This window comes from Lepidochelys kempii, chromosome 2, assembly GCF_965140285.1.
Source record: "Lepidochelys kempii isolate rLepKem1 chromosome 2, rLepKem1.hap1, whole genome shotgun sequence".
In the NCBI taxonomy this organism is placed as follows: domain Eukaryota; kingdom Metazoa; phylum Chordata; order Testudines; family Cheloniidae; genus Lepidochelys; species Lepidochelys kempii.
Genome location: NC_136381.1, coordinates 29,866,581 through 29,886,241, shown reverse-complemented (window position 1 = coordinate 29,886,241; position 19,661 = coordinate 29,866,581). Strand labels below are relative to the sequence as shown.

Below are 19,661 nucleotides of genomic sequence, written 5' to 3'. Positions count from 1 at the left end.
ATGGATAATTGAGCTTTATGTCTAGTTGGCAGCTGGTATCAAGTGGAGTGCCCCAGGTGTCGGTCCTGGGGCTGGTTTTGTTCAACATCTTCATTAATGATCTGGATGATGGGATGGAGTGCACGTTAGTGGAAGACACTAAGCTGGAGGGAGAGATAGATACACTGTAACGTAGAGATAGGGTCCAGAGTGACCTAGACAAATTGGAGGATTGGACCAAAAGAAATCTAATCAGGTTCAACAAGGACAAGTGCAGAGTCCTGCACTTAGGAAGGAAGAATCCCATGGACTGCTACAGGCTGGGGACCGACTGGCTAAGCAGCAGTTCTGCAGAAAAGGACCTGGGGATTACAGTGGATGAGAAACTAGATATGAGTCAGCAGTGTGCCCTCGTTGCCAAGAAAGCCAACGGCATATTGGGTTGTATTAGTAGGAGCATTGCCAGCAGATTGAGGGAATTGATTCTTCCCCTCTATTCTGCACTGGTGAGGCCACATCTGGAGTATTGTGTCCCGCACTACAGAAAGCATGTGGACAAATTGGAGAGAGTCCAGCAGAGGGCAACAGAAATGATTAGGATGCTGGGGCACATGCCTTATGAGTAGAGGCTGAGGGAATTGGGCTCATTTAGTCTGGAGAAGAGAAGACTGTGGAGAGCGGGGGTTGATAGCAGCCTTCAAAAACCTGAAGGGGGGCTTCCAGAGAGGATGGAGCTAGGCTGTTCTCAGTGGTGGCAGATTATAGAACAAGGAGCAGTGGTCTCAAGTTGTAGTGGGGGAGGTCTAGGTTGGATATTAGGAAAATCTATTTCACTAGGAGGGTGGTGAAGCACTGGAATGGGTTGTGGAATCTCCATCCTTAGAGGTTTTAAAGTCCCAGCTTGACAAAGCCCTTGCTGGGATGATTTAGTTGGGGTTGGTCCTGCTTTGAGCAGGGGATTGGACTCGATGACCTCCTGAGGTCTCTTCCAACCCTAATATTCTATGATTCTCGTCACCCTTCTCTGAACTCCTTCTGGTTCAGCAGTCTCCATTTGGAGATGGAGTGAGCAGTACTTCATATTTTATTCTAGATGAGTGCACACATAATGACTACTTATCTTCTGTAGTAGCCTCTTGTGATGGACCTTATCAGAGAGTTTTTGGAAGTCTAAATAAAAACATCACTGATTCTCCTTTATCCACTACTTTACTGACACATTCAAGTAACTCTAAGATGTGATTTTCCATTGCAAAGTCTGGAACAGTGGGGAATTTCCCCTAGCCATGTAAAGCTGGTAGACCAGCACTATACCACCAGGCTGAACTTCTTTGGCTGAGCTGCTTAAGAGGGTGTAGCTTGGTGGCAGAGCCATTGTTTATCTCAGAGAATTATATAAATATGTAAGTCCCATTGCTGAGTACTGCCTATTCGCACTTCTGTTATAGTATTTCTTCAGTTTACTTACTTACCTGTCAACAACAGAATGGATCCCTTCATTGACCAGATGTTAAAAATTAGGGAACTTTTAAAGTATGCATTCTGCATACAGTAGGCTGCAGTTTTACAGATATTAATTGCCCATTAAATCATTGCAAGTGCTCAAAGGAAGAAGATAGAGAATATGTAAAATAATACAAACAAAACAGATTAGACCAGGGTTATTTATCTATCTCGGCTGCAGTTTCCAAAAACCTTAAATTATATGCCCAAATCCTACTGAATTTCAGTTGGACTTCTTCGAAAATGCAAATCCCTAGATTTTGAAGAATTGCACCTTGAAAAGCTGGGCAGGATTTGCTCTTTAGCAATCATGTGCTTAAAATTAGTTTTTTTGTTAAACAGACACACTCATATTAAAGGAAACTAACTCTTATCTGTCTAAATAATTAAACTTTAGTTTATTGATAAAAAAGTTATAATGTAATTTGCCAAATTTTGCATATTTGCTTTTTATATTTCTAACTGCTTGAACACCGAAACCAGATTGTTTTCCTATTTGTTTATAGGCAAGAAGAGGTAGAGGGAAGGCATATACTCACCATTGATTTTATGTTCCCTTCACCCCCAGCCTTGCTCTGTTTGCACAGTTTATACTGTTGCACTTTCAGCTTTTTTTCCCTGTTGCTTTAATTAAAGGTTTGCTTATAGTTGGTTATTGTAGATTGTTTAGTTAAATTTATTTTAATTATTTTTCCCCACTCGTTCAATTAAATTTTGTTGTTTTTGTTATTTCATAATCAAACCCATTTACAATCCATCTGTTATGAGTCATTATTGCATTTAACTCAGAAAATAATTTAAACAACACTGAGATATTATATAGGGTTTCACAAAAAATACGTAAGGAATATTTCATTTCCACCATCCATACACAATATACCAGTGCTCAAAAATGTATCTATCCCAATACCCCTCTCCACCAACTAATAGCTGCATATGTTCAGACATGAGACTTCAAATATGAACAATACGCATCCCTAACAATATTTCCTAATTTTTCTATGGGACAGCTTGCCGGCTGCTCAAACTGCCAAGCATGTCTCTGAACATCAGCCTTCCACCTATTGTTAAGACTTTCTCTCTTGCTCTCAAGTACTGTTCAGAACACAATATGCAGTTATAATGGTGGGAACATTGTTGTTTTTCTCCTGCTGCTTCCAGCCTATTTCATAAACAGCACCATCTACCTTTCAAAGGGATCAGAGGCAGGCCCACAACAGAATAAAGAAACTAACTTTCAGAAGTACTGAAGATCCCACTCTTTCTCCACTAATCTAAACAGAATTGAATTATGAAAGATTCTGATACAGAGGTCAACCAGTCCTTGGAGCACCATGGAGAAATACCCCTTCCTGTTTATAAAATTTGGTGCTCTGGTGTGTGTGTTGCAGGGGCGGGGGGAGAGGAGGGTGGAGGAGGAGGGGAGGGAAGGTGGGAACAGAGGTAATGATAGGCATATGGTTTCCATCAATTTCCCAGTATAGTTTGGGAATCCTATGTGTGCAAAGCCATCAATAATTGCCTGAGCAGTACCTAGTTTTCTGACCCAGTGGGACAGCACCTTACCAATATCAGGGCAGGGACACAGGCAGCTGGGACTAATGGTAAGCAACCTAATTCCGGAGGACTGTGTTCAGGTTACCTGCAATCAGGCAGAAGCCAAATGAATTAGTCTGGACAGGGGTTCAGACTCTAGTCAGGTGACCAGGAATCAGGCTGGTTAGAGTCTGAAATGTTGGGTGAGGTGTCCAAGCAGCAGCCATGCAGAGGCAAGTTGTGAGGACAACTTCCTGTGCCTTTCTTTGGGTTTAATAGGAAGCCCTGAACAACCAGAGGTCACAGTGTTCCTCCAGCCATGGCCAGGGGAAGTTTCCATGAAGTTGCTTCAGATGTCATGGTCTCTCTATTTGATGGGTGAGTACTGAGCAGTTCGATGTGAGCAGAGAGGTGTCAGTTGACTAGGAACCTTGCAGACCCAGGTTTGAGACTCATGGGATCATGAGAATCTGTGTCATAGCAGACCTGCATAAGAATGACCCCACAAATTGCTCTCCCCAGGCCAATTGGTTGGCCAAAGACTGGATGTGTTCTGGGGTGGTCAGATGGCAGTAGTGACCTGCTTTTCAACAGGTATGGGGGACAACATATTGATATACTGTTACTGCAGCTCCAAGGTCAGTTCTACACAGAGATCAAAAAGAGTAGCCTCTCCCCACCCTGAAGTTTTCTTGCCATTGTTGGTCATCCCAGGTTTGCAGAATCATCTTCTCCCAGCAATCCATGCTTGTTTCTCAGCCCATAAACGATGCTGTTTGCTGCATCACTCATCCAGGAACCAGACCTCTAGCTCCAACAGCTGGGTGTTGTCCATTTCCTCATCCTGCTGTCAACACTTCAGAGTGCTCTCCTGATGCTGGAGGAGCTGCAGCTACTGCCATAGAACACTGTTTTGCTCCCACATAACCTGCTCAGTGGTGCAACTAACAAGTTCAATTTTGAAAGGGTCTAGCTTTTACTGTTATAATACAGCCCAAACAACCACTACAATATTCACACCTGTCACCACAGCATTGTGAAACATTGTTGGATCCATGCTGGAATACAGCAATTCAAAAATGGCGGAACCCTGCCCACAAAGGAAATATGGGGCAGAGATAGCAGATTCATGGTATTTTTTAAAAAATATTGAACTCATCTGGCTTCTCACAATTCCCAGAATACATGCTGTTCAGCAGCGAAGCAAAGGACCACTGGATACATCCTGAGAACACTTTGCCCTTAGTTCACAGAAAACTACTGTTGTGTGTTCACACAGTAAATTTAAAATAGAACAGGCATTCCATGCACATGGAATTGGTGTGACTTGCATTCTGCGAGTTACCTGATGTGCATCAAAAGCTTCAGATTAACCCCTCCTACCACCAATTCCCATGTAGACACACCCTAAATCTCATACATCTTGCTGCCGTTTGGTGTCAGGACAGGAAATTTAAATTATATGTAAATATTTGTGTCAACAAAGTGGGAGACTTGTATAGTTTTTTGTCCACATTAGAACCAATTATACAGATAGATAATATAATTAATGATACTAAGGCAAATATTCCAGTCCTTACTTCCCAGGTGTAATTTTTAGCCTTTCCCCCCTTTCACTGGATAACTTATATTTTACAATATAGCACAAGTTCAGTAGATCTCTCTCTCACACACACACGCATCTCTCAAGCATTGATATGAATTTCCATTTCTCTCACAAAACAATAAAATATTATTTCCAATAAGCTAGGTTTGAGGAACTAGAAGTTACAGAACAGGTGCAAATTCTAAACCCAAATATTGGGCAAGAAAAAGAAGAATGAAGCACATGGGGGAAAAAAATGGGTTTTAAATTTCTTATTGAACTAGGGACATCATCTTGATAAAATGTGTCAGACACCAATTTTTAGAGTAGCAGCCGTGTTAGTCTGTATTCGCAAAAAGAAAAGGAGTACTTGTGGCACCTTAGAGACTAACAAATTTATTTGAGAATAAGCTTATAGCTCACGAAAGCTTATGCTCAAATAAATTTGTTAGTCTCTAAGGTGCCACAAGTACTCCTTTTCTTTCAGATACCAATGTGTCAGGAAGGTGGGTAGACAGGGAAGTTCAGAAGTACATCATTATGGCAAAACTAATTAAATGTCATTTAAAAAAAAACAAATATCCTTTATGTGTTACTAATTATCAGAACTGACTGAATCACTTACAGGGAATAATCTATTTGATACATTTAGTGTCTTCTGCTTGAGGAATGCCCATGAGATATTATATATATATATATCATAGAATCATAGAATCATAGAATATCAGGGTTGGAAGGGACCCCAGAAGGTCATCTAGTCCAACCCCCTGCTCGAAGCAGGACCAATTCCCAGTTAAATCATCCCAGCCAGGGCTTTGTCAAGTCTGACCTTAAAAACCTCTAAGGAAGGAGATTCTACCACCTCCCTAGGTAACGCATTCCAGTGTTTCACCACCCTCTTAGTGAAAAAGTTTTTCCTAATATCCAATCTAAACCTCTCCCACTGCAACTTGAGACCATTACTCCTCGTTCTGTCATCTGCTACCATTGAGAACAGTCTAGAGCCATCCTCTTTGGAACCCCCTTTCAGGTAGTTGAAAGCAGCTATCAAATCCCCCCTCATTCTTCTCTTCTGCAGGCTAAACAATCCCAGCTCCCTCAGCCTCTCCTCATAAGTCATGTGTTCTAGACCCCTAATCATTTTTGTTGCCCTTCGCTGGACTCTCTCCAAATTATCCACATCCTTCTTGTAGCGTGGGGCCCAAAACTGGACACAGTACTCCAGATGAGGCCTCACCAATGTCGAATAGAGGGGAACGATCACGTCCCTCGATCTGCTCGCTATGCCCCTACTTATACATCCCAAAATGCCATTGGCCTTCTTGGCAACAACGGCACACTGCTGACTCATATCCAGCTTCTCGTCCACTGTCACCCCTAGGTCCTTTTCCGCAGAACTGCTGCCTAGCCATTCGGTCCCTAGTCTGTAGCTGTGCAGCATGGGGCAGGTACAAATATATATATATTTGTAACTGATACAAAACCGAGGGTGTAACTGAGGGTGGCTAAGGCACATAAGATAATGAGAGTCATTCTGTGGAGGCTGTGAAACATCTCAACAGCAATAACCATAACCTAGGTTTCTAATTAGAATGAATGTGGTAAACAATGGGGAAAACCAAAAGATTTACTTTTCAGAAAATCTTTTTTTAATTTATTTTCAATACAACAAAGGTAAACAATTTAAACACAATGTCATCCATGGGAGGAGCAATCTGTGGGAGGAAATATTCATTAAAATAGACCCATATTGTGTGGGAGGACTATTCCTTCACAAACACACAAAACACAAAAAGAAAAGGAGTACTTGTGGCACCTTAGAGACTAACCAATTTATTTGAGCATAAGCTTTCGTGAGCTACAGCTCACTTCATTGGATGCAGCTCACGAAAGCTTATGCTCAAATAAATTGGTTAGTCTCTAAGGTGCCCCAAGTACTCCTTTTCTTTTTGCGAATACAGACTAACACAGCTGTTACTCTGAAACCACACAAAACACAAAGGTTTATTCAAAGATAATTCACAGCTAATTTGTAGTGCTCTCTCTCTCACTCTCACTCACACTTTTCTCCACCTCAGGAAATTTAAATTTCAGGGGTTTTTTTCTGATCTATCTTTAAGCAATAGCTACTAATTTATTCTGCCTTTAAAGGTCTGTCAAGGTAGGTCTGGGGTAGTCTTAGGCCTTGTGTAACACGACAAAGTTTTGTCAGCAAAAGCTGCCTTTTGCCAACAAAACAGGGGAGGCGTACACACTACAAAGCTACGTTTGGCGGCAAAACTCTGTTTTTTGCCAACAAAATTAAACCACCTCAGGAGGGCATAAAGCTTTTTGTGGCAAAGCACACAGTGACGCTTTGCAGCTTTAAGACACCACTGTTTGTTTTGTCAGGATAACTGGCTTCCATCAGTAGCAGCTCTGCTCACTATTTTGATCTCTGTTGCCCTGCAGGCATGCGCCCCTCCACTTTCAGAGCTCTGGGAACTATCTGACAGCTGAGCATTCTGCTCCATTTGAGGAACAAAGAGCAAATCATCAGCCTGGAATTCTCCTGTTCTGCCCTGCATTAGGAACACAGCAGCAGGCAGACTGCTGCTGCAGGGAGTGGGAGGAGGGGAGAATGGACTGCTGTGCTGCTTTGACATCCCTCAGCACAGAGAGCTCACAGAGCTGATCAGTTTGCCACTCCGGGCAGCTGAGGAGGCTGTGGGAGAACCATAGGCAGGCAGGCAGAGTGGGCTGCTTCAGGAGAGACTGCGGTGCCCAGCAGAGCCGGGCGCTGACATGTGGGCTCCCCTTGCCTCAGGATAGGTCGGTCAGCCTGCTGTCTCTCCCTCCCTAGACACACCACTCTCCTCTCTCTTCTCCCCGTCCCCGCCACTTCAGTTGAAAAAAGCAACTGAAAATATACTAGGATGTCCCTGGAATGATGGGATTGAGAAACCTGCCCCATGTGACGCTGTACCTGCCCCATGAGGCACTGCCAACCCTTCCCAAAGCACACTGTGGCCAGTTGCACAGTGGGATAGCAGAGTGCACTCTCCGTGTGGCTGCAAGAGCCGTTGGCGTGGATGAGCTCTGCTGACATACGGAGCTAGTGTGGACATGCAACAGTGGTTTTAATTAAAGCATTTTAATTAAAGCGTCATAACTTTTGCCAACAAAACTTTGTAGTGTAGACAAGGCCTTAAATTCCACCTGAGAAACAAGGTGGGTGAGGAAATATATTTTATTGGGCCAACTTCTGTTGGTGAGAGAAACAAGCTTTAGGCCTTACACAGAGCTCTTCTGCAAGCTTGAAAGCTTGTGTCTCTCAGCAATAGAAGCTGATCAAATAAAAGATATTACCACTCCCACCTTGTCTCTTTAATACCCTGGGACTGACATGACTACAAAAAACCTTAAATTCCACCTGTCATACAAGAAGGATCTTTCCTTCCCATTCCCCCACACACATACTCAATGCTATTCACCCCACAGGGAAGGAATGAGCTAGAGGGAAAGAGAAATGTGAAGTGCCTGTGGCGGCATTAAATCAATTACTAAACTAATTCATTTCTTTAGTCCCCTATCGAGCAAACATTTATATATGTGCTTAACTTTATGCACATGGGTAGTCTGGGACAATGTACCTATGTGAAGTTAAGTATCAGTATATTTGTGGAATAAGGGCTTTGATTCACCAAATATTAATACTGGAATAATTCAAAATTTAGTCAATTAATATTCTTTATGCCAACAACAAATTTAGGGGGAAAAAATCTACTTTCATCTTTATGTACCAATCATATTATAAAAATCCCTCAACAGAGATGCTTTCCCACACAACCCTCTTCAAACAATAAAGTTACTCATTTATTTCCTACAAGATTATAAAAATAAGGATGAAATCCTGTATCCAAAAATCAATGGGAGTTTTGCGATTGACTTCGGTGGGGCCAGGATTTCACCTTAATTGCTGAGGCCAACATCTTCCTACCTGGATGCTTAAAATTAGGCACTTAAATGCATGTCTTTATTGTTAGAGATAATACAGATGCAACTTCACTGGGATTGAGAATCCCCAGTAAAACTAAAAATCAGGATGTTCATTCATTTATTTATATTAATATAGCATGTTTAAAATGTTGATACATGAGCTCTAGATACCCTAACAACAATTAACTCTACATCCCCCATACGGATGTCACCTAGAAGCTTAAATATTAATTTAAGTGCCTATTGTCTGGCATCCAACTTGGAAAATGTTGGCCTAAATTTATATTCCTGTTTCTGCACCTAATAACCACTACGGAAAAAAGAACCATTATCTTCTAAACGTGGAAGTGCCTAGAAAGTGTCTCCAAGAATTGTCTGTGAAGTTGGTATGCCAGTTCAACTACAGAATTTTTAAAAAAGGAAATAAAATGAAAAAAACATGGAAAACGTAAAAAGTACTGTGAAAATTAAGAGGTGTGTTACCATGCTTATCCATACTATATATCTGCAACTCCATGGACAATGACTACACGTACAAGCAAATGAAAGCAGCTGACCACGTACCCACACACCTTGGCAGAGGTGCACTCCATACACGTCGGCCACCACCAAGACAGATAATCTCCAAAGTTCCTTCTAGACGGTATCCAGATGAACAAGAGAATGTCAGAGTATCACCGACTCCAAAATTAAATCCTATTCTGTTACCAAATTGTGGAATCCCAGGATCCTCACAAGGTTCAAGATTATATTCTGGAAATAAACAAGCAAACAAAAAATCAGCTTCTATGTGGCAAGAACTTCAATTGTTTACTCTCTATCCACCTTATTATTGTCATACACACTATTATTTTGCGCACATTTCCACGTGACCCTCAATTTAGCCTTTAGAACCAAACACAAAATGAATGCACATATAGTAAATAGGTGATTCAGCTGAGGTTTGAAAATTAGACCAATACATGCTCATAGCATTTGTAAGATGTCTAACACAACATGCATTACCATTCTTATAAGAGCCATAAATGTCTCAGACACATAAAACAAACTGTACATCACAAGCAGTTTCCTAAAGGGCTCATCTGGAATATCACTACTTGAAATTAGGTTTGCTCCATTTTTTTCCCACCCTCAGTAACATACTTTACAGTTTACTGCCTTTTTTACTTCTTAAAATGTGTACTAAAAATGCTTCAACAGAGATATAAGGATTTAATTTCTTAAGGTACAAAGGAAGCAATTGTGTTATTTTACAAAACACTATTCATTCAAATCAGTTTTGGACCTCTCTCTTTTCACAAAATGTTGAATTTTCTTCACTTTATACAAATAGCTCATTTCAGCCCCTTACCAGAGAAAGTAATGTTAAATCCTTCATATGATATTGAAAAATCTGAAATAAAGCGCAACTGAGCCCTGAAATTTCCATAGAGACCGGCGTTGATTGCCGAAGGAAGATCTGATCCAGTCAGGCGTGCTAGTGGCTGAGTGAAACTGCCATTCTCTGTAATTAGTAAGTAGTCATGATGGTCTTCCAAATGAAAGGTATGAAAGGTGAACTGCACTCCTGTTAGAAACAAATATCTATTTACATATCACAGCGTTAACATGAATGCAATTATATCACTGCTTAAATCTGTGCATTTCATTGCAAATGTTGATTCAGAAAATTAAAGTAATCCAATATTCTAATATATATGTTCAACCTACTTAAAATGTATAACCAATAGATCTGCTAGGTTTTTTATTTTTATTTATTTAATTTATTTAGTTAGTTAGTTATTCCTTCCTTCCTTCCTTCCTGTTGGTTAGGGTGGTTTTTTTTTTTTGTTTGTTTTGTTTGTTTGTTTTTTAAACTTCTATTTTATAGCTACCAGATTTGGATATTTGCTTTTGATAATTAACTGAATCACACATTTCCTTCTATTTAAAATCAAGTAATGTTTTGTTGTGAGACACCATATTTTGCTACATTTCAAAGTAAGTGGCCCCTAGGTACACAGGCTGGTATAATGGACTGGCAGGCCTGGCTGTGAAGGAAAGGATCACTTACAATAGATGGCTAGCACTAGAAATATTTGAGTTCTGTTTGGGACAGTTTCTGAGACCTGGTTGGCTAAATGTTCCAGCAGGAGATTTGGATGAAAGACAGGAGATAAATGCATCCACTCCATCCCAATCTGCTCTCCTCTTTGTCTCTCCTTCAGCTCTTTTCCCTCTTGGCTTTGATTTCCTTTCATTTGTTTGTTTTGTTTTAACATGAGCCATAAAAATCCATTAACTGGAAATATGGAGGTTAATACCAGAATCCAAGCATTGTGTAAATATCTTGATCTATTCTTGTTTCTGCTGGATGGTATTTTTGTATTTGTTCTATACATTGGATTTGTTCTAACTAGAATTTGTTTGTTATAAGAATAGAGATTGTACATGTTTAATAAATAACAACTATAACATGTATAAATATAAAACCAAGCAATGTGTCATACATGTTTGAATTTTGATGAAAAAATCCAAAATCTTTAAGTAGAATGCAACAGTTGGATTTCATTTTCTCACCAATTCTATAATAGCACAAAATACATTGGTTGAGATCCTGTGCTGGGAGTGGGAGCGGGAGTCGGTTGATGGCAGTAGGAACCTAGGTTATACTCAGCCTGCTCTATGGTAGTGGAGGTTCTTCTTCACTAAGGTGATCACCATTGTCAGCTACACCAACTTTAAGACTGCTTTGCACCAGCAATACAACTATTGCAAGCAATGTGTAACACATGATGAATAGCATTAATTGTCATCAGAGGGGTAGAAAACTTGGCTCTTGCAGAAACATGGAGGACTGTCTCAAAGGGAAAAAAAAAATCCAAACCTATAGATCTTTAGCTAATAATGGCAAAAATCACCACTAATGGTGCAGTTGTTCTTTTACTTCTTTAATGTACTATCGTCTTGTTGGATGGAGTAGGGACATTTCTGTTTTCTGTCCATTTGGGGATTTTTGGAAAGAAGGGGGATTGTGGAAAAGAAAGAAAGAAAGAAAGAAAGAAAGAAAGAAAGAAAGAAAGAAAGAAAGAAAGAAAGAAAGAAAGAAAGAAAGAAAGAAAGAAAGAAAGAATACAAGCCCCAAATAAGTAGGTTTCCAAATAGTTTCTTTTAAATTTGAATGAGACGGATTAGATTAAAATCAAGGAAAGAAGGTGTAATAGCTACAGTCTTGGAGAAAAGGAAAATGCAGCAAGCATTACAGCAGTAATGAAAGCAGAGTCAGAGGCAACTAATGACATGTAGCTGGTGGCAAGGGAAGATGCTAACATCTCATTTTCCATTGTCAAAGAGCCACAGGCAATATTCCTTATACTTTCATAGGCAACATTACAACAGCCCTCCGGTACTTACTCTGTCTCTTTCTCCTAAGCATATATGAAGATCACTTTATTACAAACATTTCTTTACAGCTGGAGTGCGCAGTAGCATCTTATTAAGATCTGCGTGTTGCTCTGTTAACATCTCTCCCTGAACTGGACTAAATTTTTCAAGATGAGGGCTGTTCAGATAGTGCTGCTCAACTTGTTGCTGCAGGAGGCACCTTAGATCATGAGTGCCTGACCAATGATAATGTGATGTTTAATGTTCCTGACTCTGGTGCTACATGGTGATGAGTTTGAGCTGCTTTATCCTTGCTGAAAGCTGCATGGTGATTAACCATAATCATGCCTGGATCACATCACAGGATCCCCCTCTTTCTGTTTAACAATAAACCACCATTTATTTCTCCCCTCTCTCAACAAGTTGAATGGTAAATAATAATAGGAATGGGTCAGTATACAGAACAATCTGCATCACTTGGTAAGGTAGGCTTATTTTAATAATATGTCTTTCAATACAGTCATGTGCAAAGTCACACATTGAGGATGAGGGACTATCATGCAATGCAGTGGCACTAAAAAGATCTTTTGGCTGAAGCTGGACAAATTCAGACTAGAAATGAGATGCAAATTTTTAAACAGTAAGGGTAATTAATCATTGGAACAATTGATCTACAGATGTAGTGCATTCTCTATTACATACAGTCTCTAAATCAAGAGTGGATGTCTTTTTAAGATGTCTTACATCTCAAACAAAAGTCACAGGCTTGATGCAGAAATTACTGGGTGGGGTTTCCTAACTGCGTTATGCATAAAGTAAGACTAAATTATCTTAATGGACTTTTCTGGCTTTAAAATCTATGAATCTATGAACAAAACAATAGATCCATTCTGGATACATTACTTATTCTCTCTCCTCTTAACTCACACCATGAAAGACCCCTGGCCTTTTTGTGCACAAACTCTGTCTCTACTTTGCCATAGATTCCAGGGAGAGATTTATGACAATATCTCAAAACCATGGGATACTCATCAGTTTCAGCTAAGTTTCACTTTTAGTTCTTTTCAAACCCAGAACTCAAAGTCTAAATCAAGGGGATGTTTGCATCACTTTCCCAGTTTGTGATGACGTTTCTAAGCAACAAAGTATATCTCAATTGTTGTTGCACAACTCAGTTCTTAGCAGAAAAATGGTCTATTCATTTTAATGTACACTGTGTGACAGATTATGATGTCTCAGGAGAAAAAGTTTAAAAGAGATTTTTGGGCAGGGATTTGTTTTGTTTTCAGAAATGTGAGTGAACACTTTAAAATAAATAAGATAGGAAGATATATGATACTCAAGCTTTCTCTCTCAGTGTTATGAACCTGGTTGTCTGATGAAAAATCTTCCATTAGTTCATAAGTTTAATTATAAATTTGATATTCCATAGACAGTATCATTTCACAGAGAACAGAATATGAATAATATTGTTATTGTAATAAAGTAAAATAAAATACAAATGATGACATGCTTTGTTTTCATTTTCAGATCCCTCCCCTTATCACATAACAGCTGTTTGAACAGATAAAATAATTATCTGAAGAAGCATTTTGCATGTTTCTATGAAAGGAAATTATGTACTTGTTTTTTCAGTTACTTCTAGAAGTTTTACTATTTAATATTGCTAGGGTTTTTTTTTTAAGATACATATGGATCTTAATAGTGGTCCATGAGAAATATATTTAAGGTATATTTAAGACTACCTATAGTCTGGGGCATAGATGAGAAGTGGAGTTAAAATACATTTCTTTATATTGAAGGTCACACTTAATGTTTTATTAATGTAATTTTTGCGTGCTTGCAGGCTCAGTGTTAATTTTCGTAGTGTAATTGTACTTTGTGTTGGTTAGGCTGAACCCGAGCTGCATAATTTGCATATCCATATCCAGGAAGCGATGGACCTATTGGAAGGAAGGCTTAGCCCTGACATGGAATGTTATTGCCCTTGCTTTTCTGACTGGGAGGTCCTTTAAGATCATTCAGTCACCCATTTGATGACATTCCTTGTGCTTTCACACATAATAGGGGAGATCACCCACATGAAGGTTGTCATCTCATTCACCAAGATCTGAATTCACTGCCACTCTCCAGACCCATATCCAGGAAACCTTTCTGGATCCATATGTTAATGCTACATGCCAATGGAAAGGACACCAGCCCTCACTGGCTTGAATTGTGGACCACTTGTGATTCTCCAAACAAAGACCTGATTGAAGATCCAACAAAACAAGTCCCAGGATTCTGCCTTCCCCACAGGGAGTGGACTTCACTCATCTGCATACAGACAATGTATTTAAGGTATGTATATTTCCTCCACAAATGGAAAATCAAATAATCACCAAATTGTGACTGTGGTGAGGTACAAGCCATATGACACATCATGGACAACTGCCCCATTAACGCTTACAGTGGTGGTACAAGAGGGATCCACCTAGCTACTCCAGAAATATTAGAATGGCTAAAACAGAGCTTTTAATCTTCCCCCAAGCCCCCACCACCGCTTCCATTTTTTATCACTGTGGGTATCACCACCATCCTCCCTGTCACTCAGACCATAACATTTCTGACAACCATTCAGAATGCTACAAAGATAATTTTCCTAGCCCATCGCTGTGGCCATGTCACCGCTCTTTTTGCCTTCCTCCATTGGCTCCATTTTCTCTTATCATATCAAACATAAGCTACTTGACTTCACTTTCCAGGCCCTTCACCATGTATCCCCCACCCTATCTGTCAACTCTTATATGCTATTCAGACACCAGTTGTCATCACCAACTGGCCAACAATGCCAGCCTTCATCACCCACTTGTTAAATTTTCAAACAAGTACCTTTATGCTTTTCCCTATGCTGCCTGTCCTGTTGGAAGTAGCTCCCCATGAACATCTGCTAAGCCATCTCATTGTCCTCCTTCAAAGCCCTCCTTAAACTTTCCTTTACTGTAATGCCTAATAAAACTTGACAATGGTTAAATGGATGGTGTGCTGTTGCCACTACCTATTATGCTGAAAATATTGTCCCATTGTTTCCTTGTGTTACCTTGACTATCTGTCTATATCCACCTATTGTCTCTTGTCTTAGATTGTAAGGTCCTTGGTGCAGGAACCATCTTTTTGTCCCGTGTTTGTATAATGACTTGCACAATGGGGTCTTTCGTCCATGACTGGGACATATAAGTGCTACCACAGTATAAATCTTCAATCATCATAATTAATAATGTTTATAGCAAATCTCCCAGCTCATCAGTGCTAACCTGGTTTTGCATATGGGGCATGAAATAGCAAACTAAAATAAACAAGACTGAAACAAAAATACAATTAAATCTCTTACCTTTTCCATGGGTGACATCCACAGTCCATGTACAATTCAGTGAATTTGGGTACAATTCAGGATAACCAGGGGATAAAATTGTTCCACTAGGTCCTCTAACATCTCCTCCACATAAGGCTAAGAATAATAAAGGGACATATTAATACAATAGACATGTAAAACCTAGACATGTAAAAGAGCAAAGAAATGTATAATATCTTTTTAAACAATGATCTATATGAGTGATTCTACAATTTCCTCTGCAGCAAATCTCTAATTTTAGCTAAAATTTACACAAAGTGCTCAGAAATTAAATATGATTAATTATTTGCTAAGGTGATTTTATAAATATCAAAATGAATTGCTAATTACACCAATTGTTTTCTGATAATTCCTTATGAAAAATGTATTCTCCTTATAAATAAATAGTTTACATTTTCAGAATCATAGTGAGCAGTGACACACATTATTGTAAATCTTAAGGAGAGAAATGACAGCCCAAAGCGAACAAAAGGGTGAACATCTCACAATTCCTTATCCTGAAGTTTCTATCTGATGGTGGTGGGAACTACAGGCCAGTCAGCCTCACTTCAGTCCCTGGAAAAATCATGGAGCAGGTCCTCAAAGAATCAATCCTGAAGCACTTGCATGAGAGGAAAGTGATCAGGAACAGCCAGCATGGATTCACCAAGGGAAGGTCATGCCTGACTAATCTAATCGCCTTTTATGATGAGATTACTGGTTCTGTGGATGAAGGGAAAGCAGTGGATGTATTGTTTCTTGACTTTAGCAAAGCTTTTGACACGGTCTCCCACAGTATTCTTGTCAGCAAGTTAAGGAAGTATGGGCTGGATGAATGCACTATAAGGTGGGTAGAAAGCTGGCTAGCTTGTTGGGCTCCACGGGTAGTGATCAATGGCTCCATATCTAGTTGGCAGCCGGTATCAAGTGGAGTACCCCAAGGGTCGGTCCTGGGGCCGGTTTTGTTCAATATCTTCATAAATGATCTGGAGGATGGTGTGGATTGCACTCTCAGCAAATTTGCGGATGATACTAAACTGGGAGGAGTGGTAGATACGCTGGAGGGGAGGGATAGGATACAGAAAGACCTAGACAAATTGGAGGTTTGGGCCAAAAGAAATCTGATGAGGTTCAATAAGGATAAGTGCAGGGTCCTGCACTTAGGACGGAAGAACCCAATGCACAGCTACAGACTAGGGACCGAATGGCTAGGCAGCAGTTCTGCGGAAAAGGACCTAGGGGTGACAGTGGACGAGAAGCTGGATATGAGTCAGCAGTGTGCCGTTGTTGCCAAGAAGGCCAATGGCATTTTGGGATGTATAAGTAGGGGCATAGCGAGCAGATCGAGGGACGTGATCGTTCCCCTCTATTCGACATTGGTGAGGCCTCATCTGGAGTACTGTGTCCAGTTTTGGGCCCCACACTTCAAGAAGAATGTGGATAAATTGGAGAGAGTCCAGCGAAGGGCAACAAAAATGATTAGGGGACTGGAACACATGAGTTATGAGGAGAGGCTGAGGGAGCTGGGATTGTTTAGCCTGCAGAAGAGAAGAATGAGGGGGATTTGATAGCTGCTTTCAACTACCTGAAAGGGGGTTCCAAAGAGGATGGCTCTAGACTGTTCTCAATGGTAGCAGATGACAGAACGAGGAGTAATGGTCTCAAGTTGCAGTGGGAGAGGTTTAGATTGGATATTAGGAAAAACTTTTTCACTAAGAGGGTGGTGAAACACTGGAATGCGTTACCTAGGGAGGTGGTAGAATCTCCTTCCTTAGAGGTTTTTAAGGTCAGGCTTGACAAAGCCCTGGCTGGGATGATTTAACTGGGAATTGGTCCTGCTTTGAGCAGGGGGTTGGACTAGATGACCTTCTGGGGTCCCTTCCAACCCTGATATTCTATGATTCTATGACTGTGAGCACATACTCTGGTCAAGGTCAGGTGAGATGAAGGAATGCACATATTCCTATTCCTATAGCTCCTGCCAGCCAATTTCCCCCCCTTCTTTTTGCCTCTACAAGAGCTGAATTTAACTTATACAGACTTTAATATAAATCTTTCCTTAGATTTCAACAAAAGCTGGATGAGGCCCACTCGGGGACAAATGCACCAGATTTTATGGAAGTCACAAACTTACATCAAGTTAAGGGCAGACCTCTAGATAAAGAGGTCACCAAACGGTCTAGTGGCCCATTCATAATGACCATCAAAGCCTAGTATCATAGAACCATAAGGTTAGAAGGGACCGTTAGTGTCATCTAGTCTAACCTCCTGCGAAGATGCAAGATTCGTTGTGGCTAAACCATCCAAGACAAATGGTGATCCAGACACCTTTTTGAAAACCTACAGTAAAGGAGATTCCATGAGTTCCCTAGGCATTTTGTTCCATTGCCCTACTGTTCTTACAGTTAGGAATTTTTTTTCTGAGATTTAATCTAAATCTGCTAAACTATAGTTTGAACCTTGGGAAGGTACAAATAAATGTGCAGCGCCACTCGCTATTGAAGGATCAGTGGCAGATAATACATAAGCATTTGTGAATCTCTTTCTTTCTTTCCTTTGAATACAAAATGTGTGTCTATTACTATAGACGTTAATGGTGGTTGCCAATATCAGAATAGGTAATTTTATAGGATAGTTACCAACTTTATCAAGATTACAGTGACTAGTAACCAGATTTTTTGAAGTTTGTATTTTCACTGGTCACCTGACTAGGACAGCTAAACTGCAATTTCTTCTCTCTCCCCTACACCCACATTTGTTATTCAGAGCTGCAGATTACCCTCACATTAAGGTTTAGAATGAGTCTAGAAAGGAACCCATTGCACACATTTTAATGGGGATGAGGCATTATAGATTTTAGAAAATAATATATTTTTTCCTCAAGAATATTGCTCTGTACAGTGCTTGTTACGATGAACAGTTATTTCTCATTATTGGCGTGTACAAGATTCTCTAAAAAACACTGCAATTTTTTAAAAGCCATTTACATGGGCTATTTTAGTTTGAAAATTAAAAGTAATTACCCTTTCATTGTTCTCAGCTTTATTATATTTGATATCCAAAGTGTTTTCTTTTTTCCTTTGCTAGTCCCAGGACCTTTAAAAACAGCCAACTGATTCCTTGTCACTAGGTTTCATTAACTAACATAGCTTCATAGCTTCAACATAACTTCAGAAAAGTTTATTACAATTATTAATTAACATTAGTCGCTTTTCCAAATTAATTAACACAAAACTCCCTTATCAGCCTCAAATAATCAAACTCTCAGTAAGTGTCCTTTCAGAATAAGCAGCGCTGGCTTCAACAGTGGTTTCTGTTAGATGGAATAGTAAAACAGTATTCAACACCACATTTCTGTGTATTTCTGTTGCAAATTCTGGGCTTTAATATGGTAAGAAAAATGGCATAGGAGTGATGATATGCCAAATCCATGGGTTTTGTGCTGATGTTGCAATGAGAAGCATTGAGGTCCAGATTGTTTTAGGTAGACTGGGAGGAGCTGTATTGGTTGTCTATAGAAGCAATAGAATTTGGGGGACTGGAGCCAAAATTTGCCTGAACTCAGCAGTATTCAGGTGTCAGATTTAGGTTCACGCACTGAGATGTTTCAAAGTTCAGGTGTTTTGTTGATGTGCTTTTGTTTTGTTGCTGCTGCTGCTACACTTAGATCAGCTAGACTCATTCTCTATTTTGGTGATGCAATTTGGGTGCTTGGCTCAAAAAATCAGCAAAGGCCAGTAGGCTACAGCTAGGCTCAGCTTTTATCATTTTTCATACTTCCACAAACTCCTGACCAGTCACTTCTAATTATGTACCCATCAACTTGTAGCACACTCATAATGGAATTCCACCTCCGATACATTTTACATCACAGTGGAACAATCCACAAAGGCAAGCATTGGGCTCATTCACAGCTCTTGTAGTTAAAATACAGTTTTCATAAATAGTCTGGGAATAACTTGGAATGATTTCTTGAAAAACTTAGTTGGTCTGACTGCTCTAGTTTTCCCCTCTTTTTTTCCCAAAGTACCTTCACAAAAGGGTTCCACTCCTCTCCCCACTTCTTACAGAGTTTCCCGCCTCTGAACCTCAACCATGCTTTAAAGCTGCATGTTGCACTTCTGAGGGCATTCTGCACCAAAAAAAAATTAAAATTCTGCGCACAATATTTTAAAAATCTGCAAATTTTATTTGTCAAATAAAAGTGGAGGCTCCAGCATGGCATTGGGAGCACAGGTCACTGGTTGCACAAAGGTGGAAGATCACGGTGGTCTATTTTTAAACCCTACAAAAATGATTACAAACATCAGCTTGCCTCTGTACCCACAGGTTATAGTGTCTATATAG

At 40.0% G+C, this 19,661-nt stretch overlaps 1 protein-coding gene across 2 annotated transcripts in view; it reads right to left on the bottom strand.

Moving 5' to 3' along the window:
- CSMD3 (CUB and Sushi multiple domains 3) overlaps positions 1 to 19,661 on the bottom strand; it is a 1,215,628-nt gene that overhangs the window by 422,121 nt on the left and 773,846 nt on the right. For both annotated transcript variants that reach the window (XM_073330296.2, XM_073330291.2), the window contains 3 exons: positions 15,315 to 15,431; positions 9,933 to 10,148; positions 9,146 to 9,334 (listed from right to left, as the gene is read on the bottom strand). In XM_073330296.2, the coding sequence (XP_073186397.1) occupies positions 9,146 to 9,334; positions 9,933 to 10,148; positions 15,315 to 15,431 (522 nt within the window). The remainder of the gene's footprint in view (positions 1 to 9,145; positions 9,335 to 9,932; positions 10,149 to 15,314; positions 15,432 to 19,661) is intronic.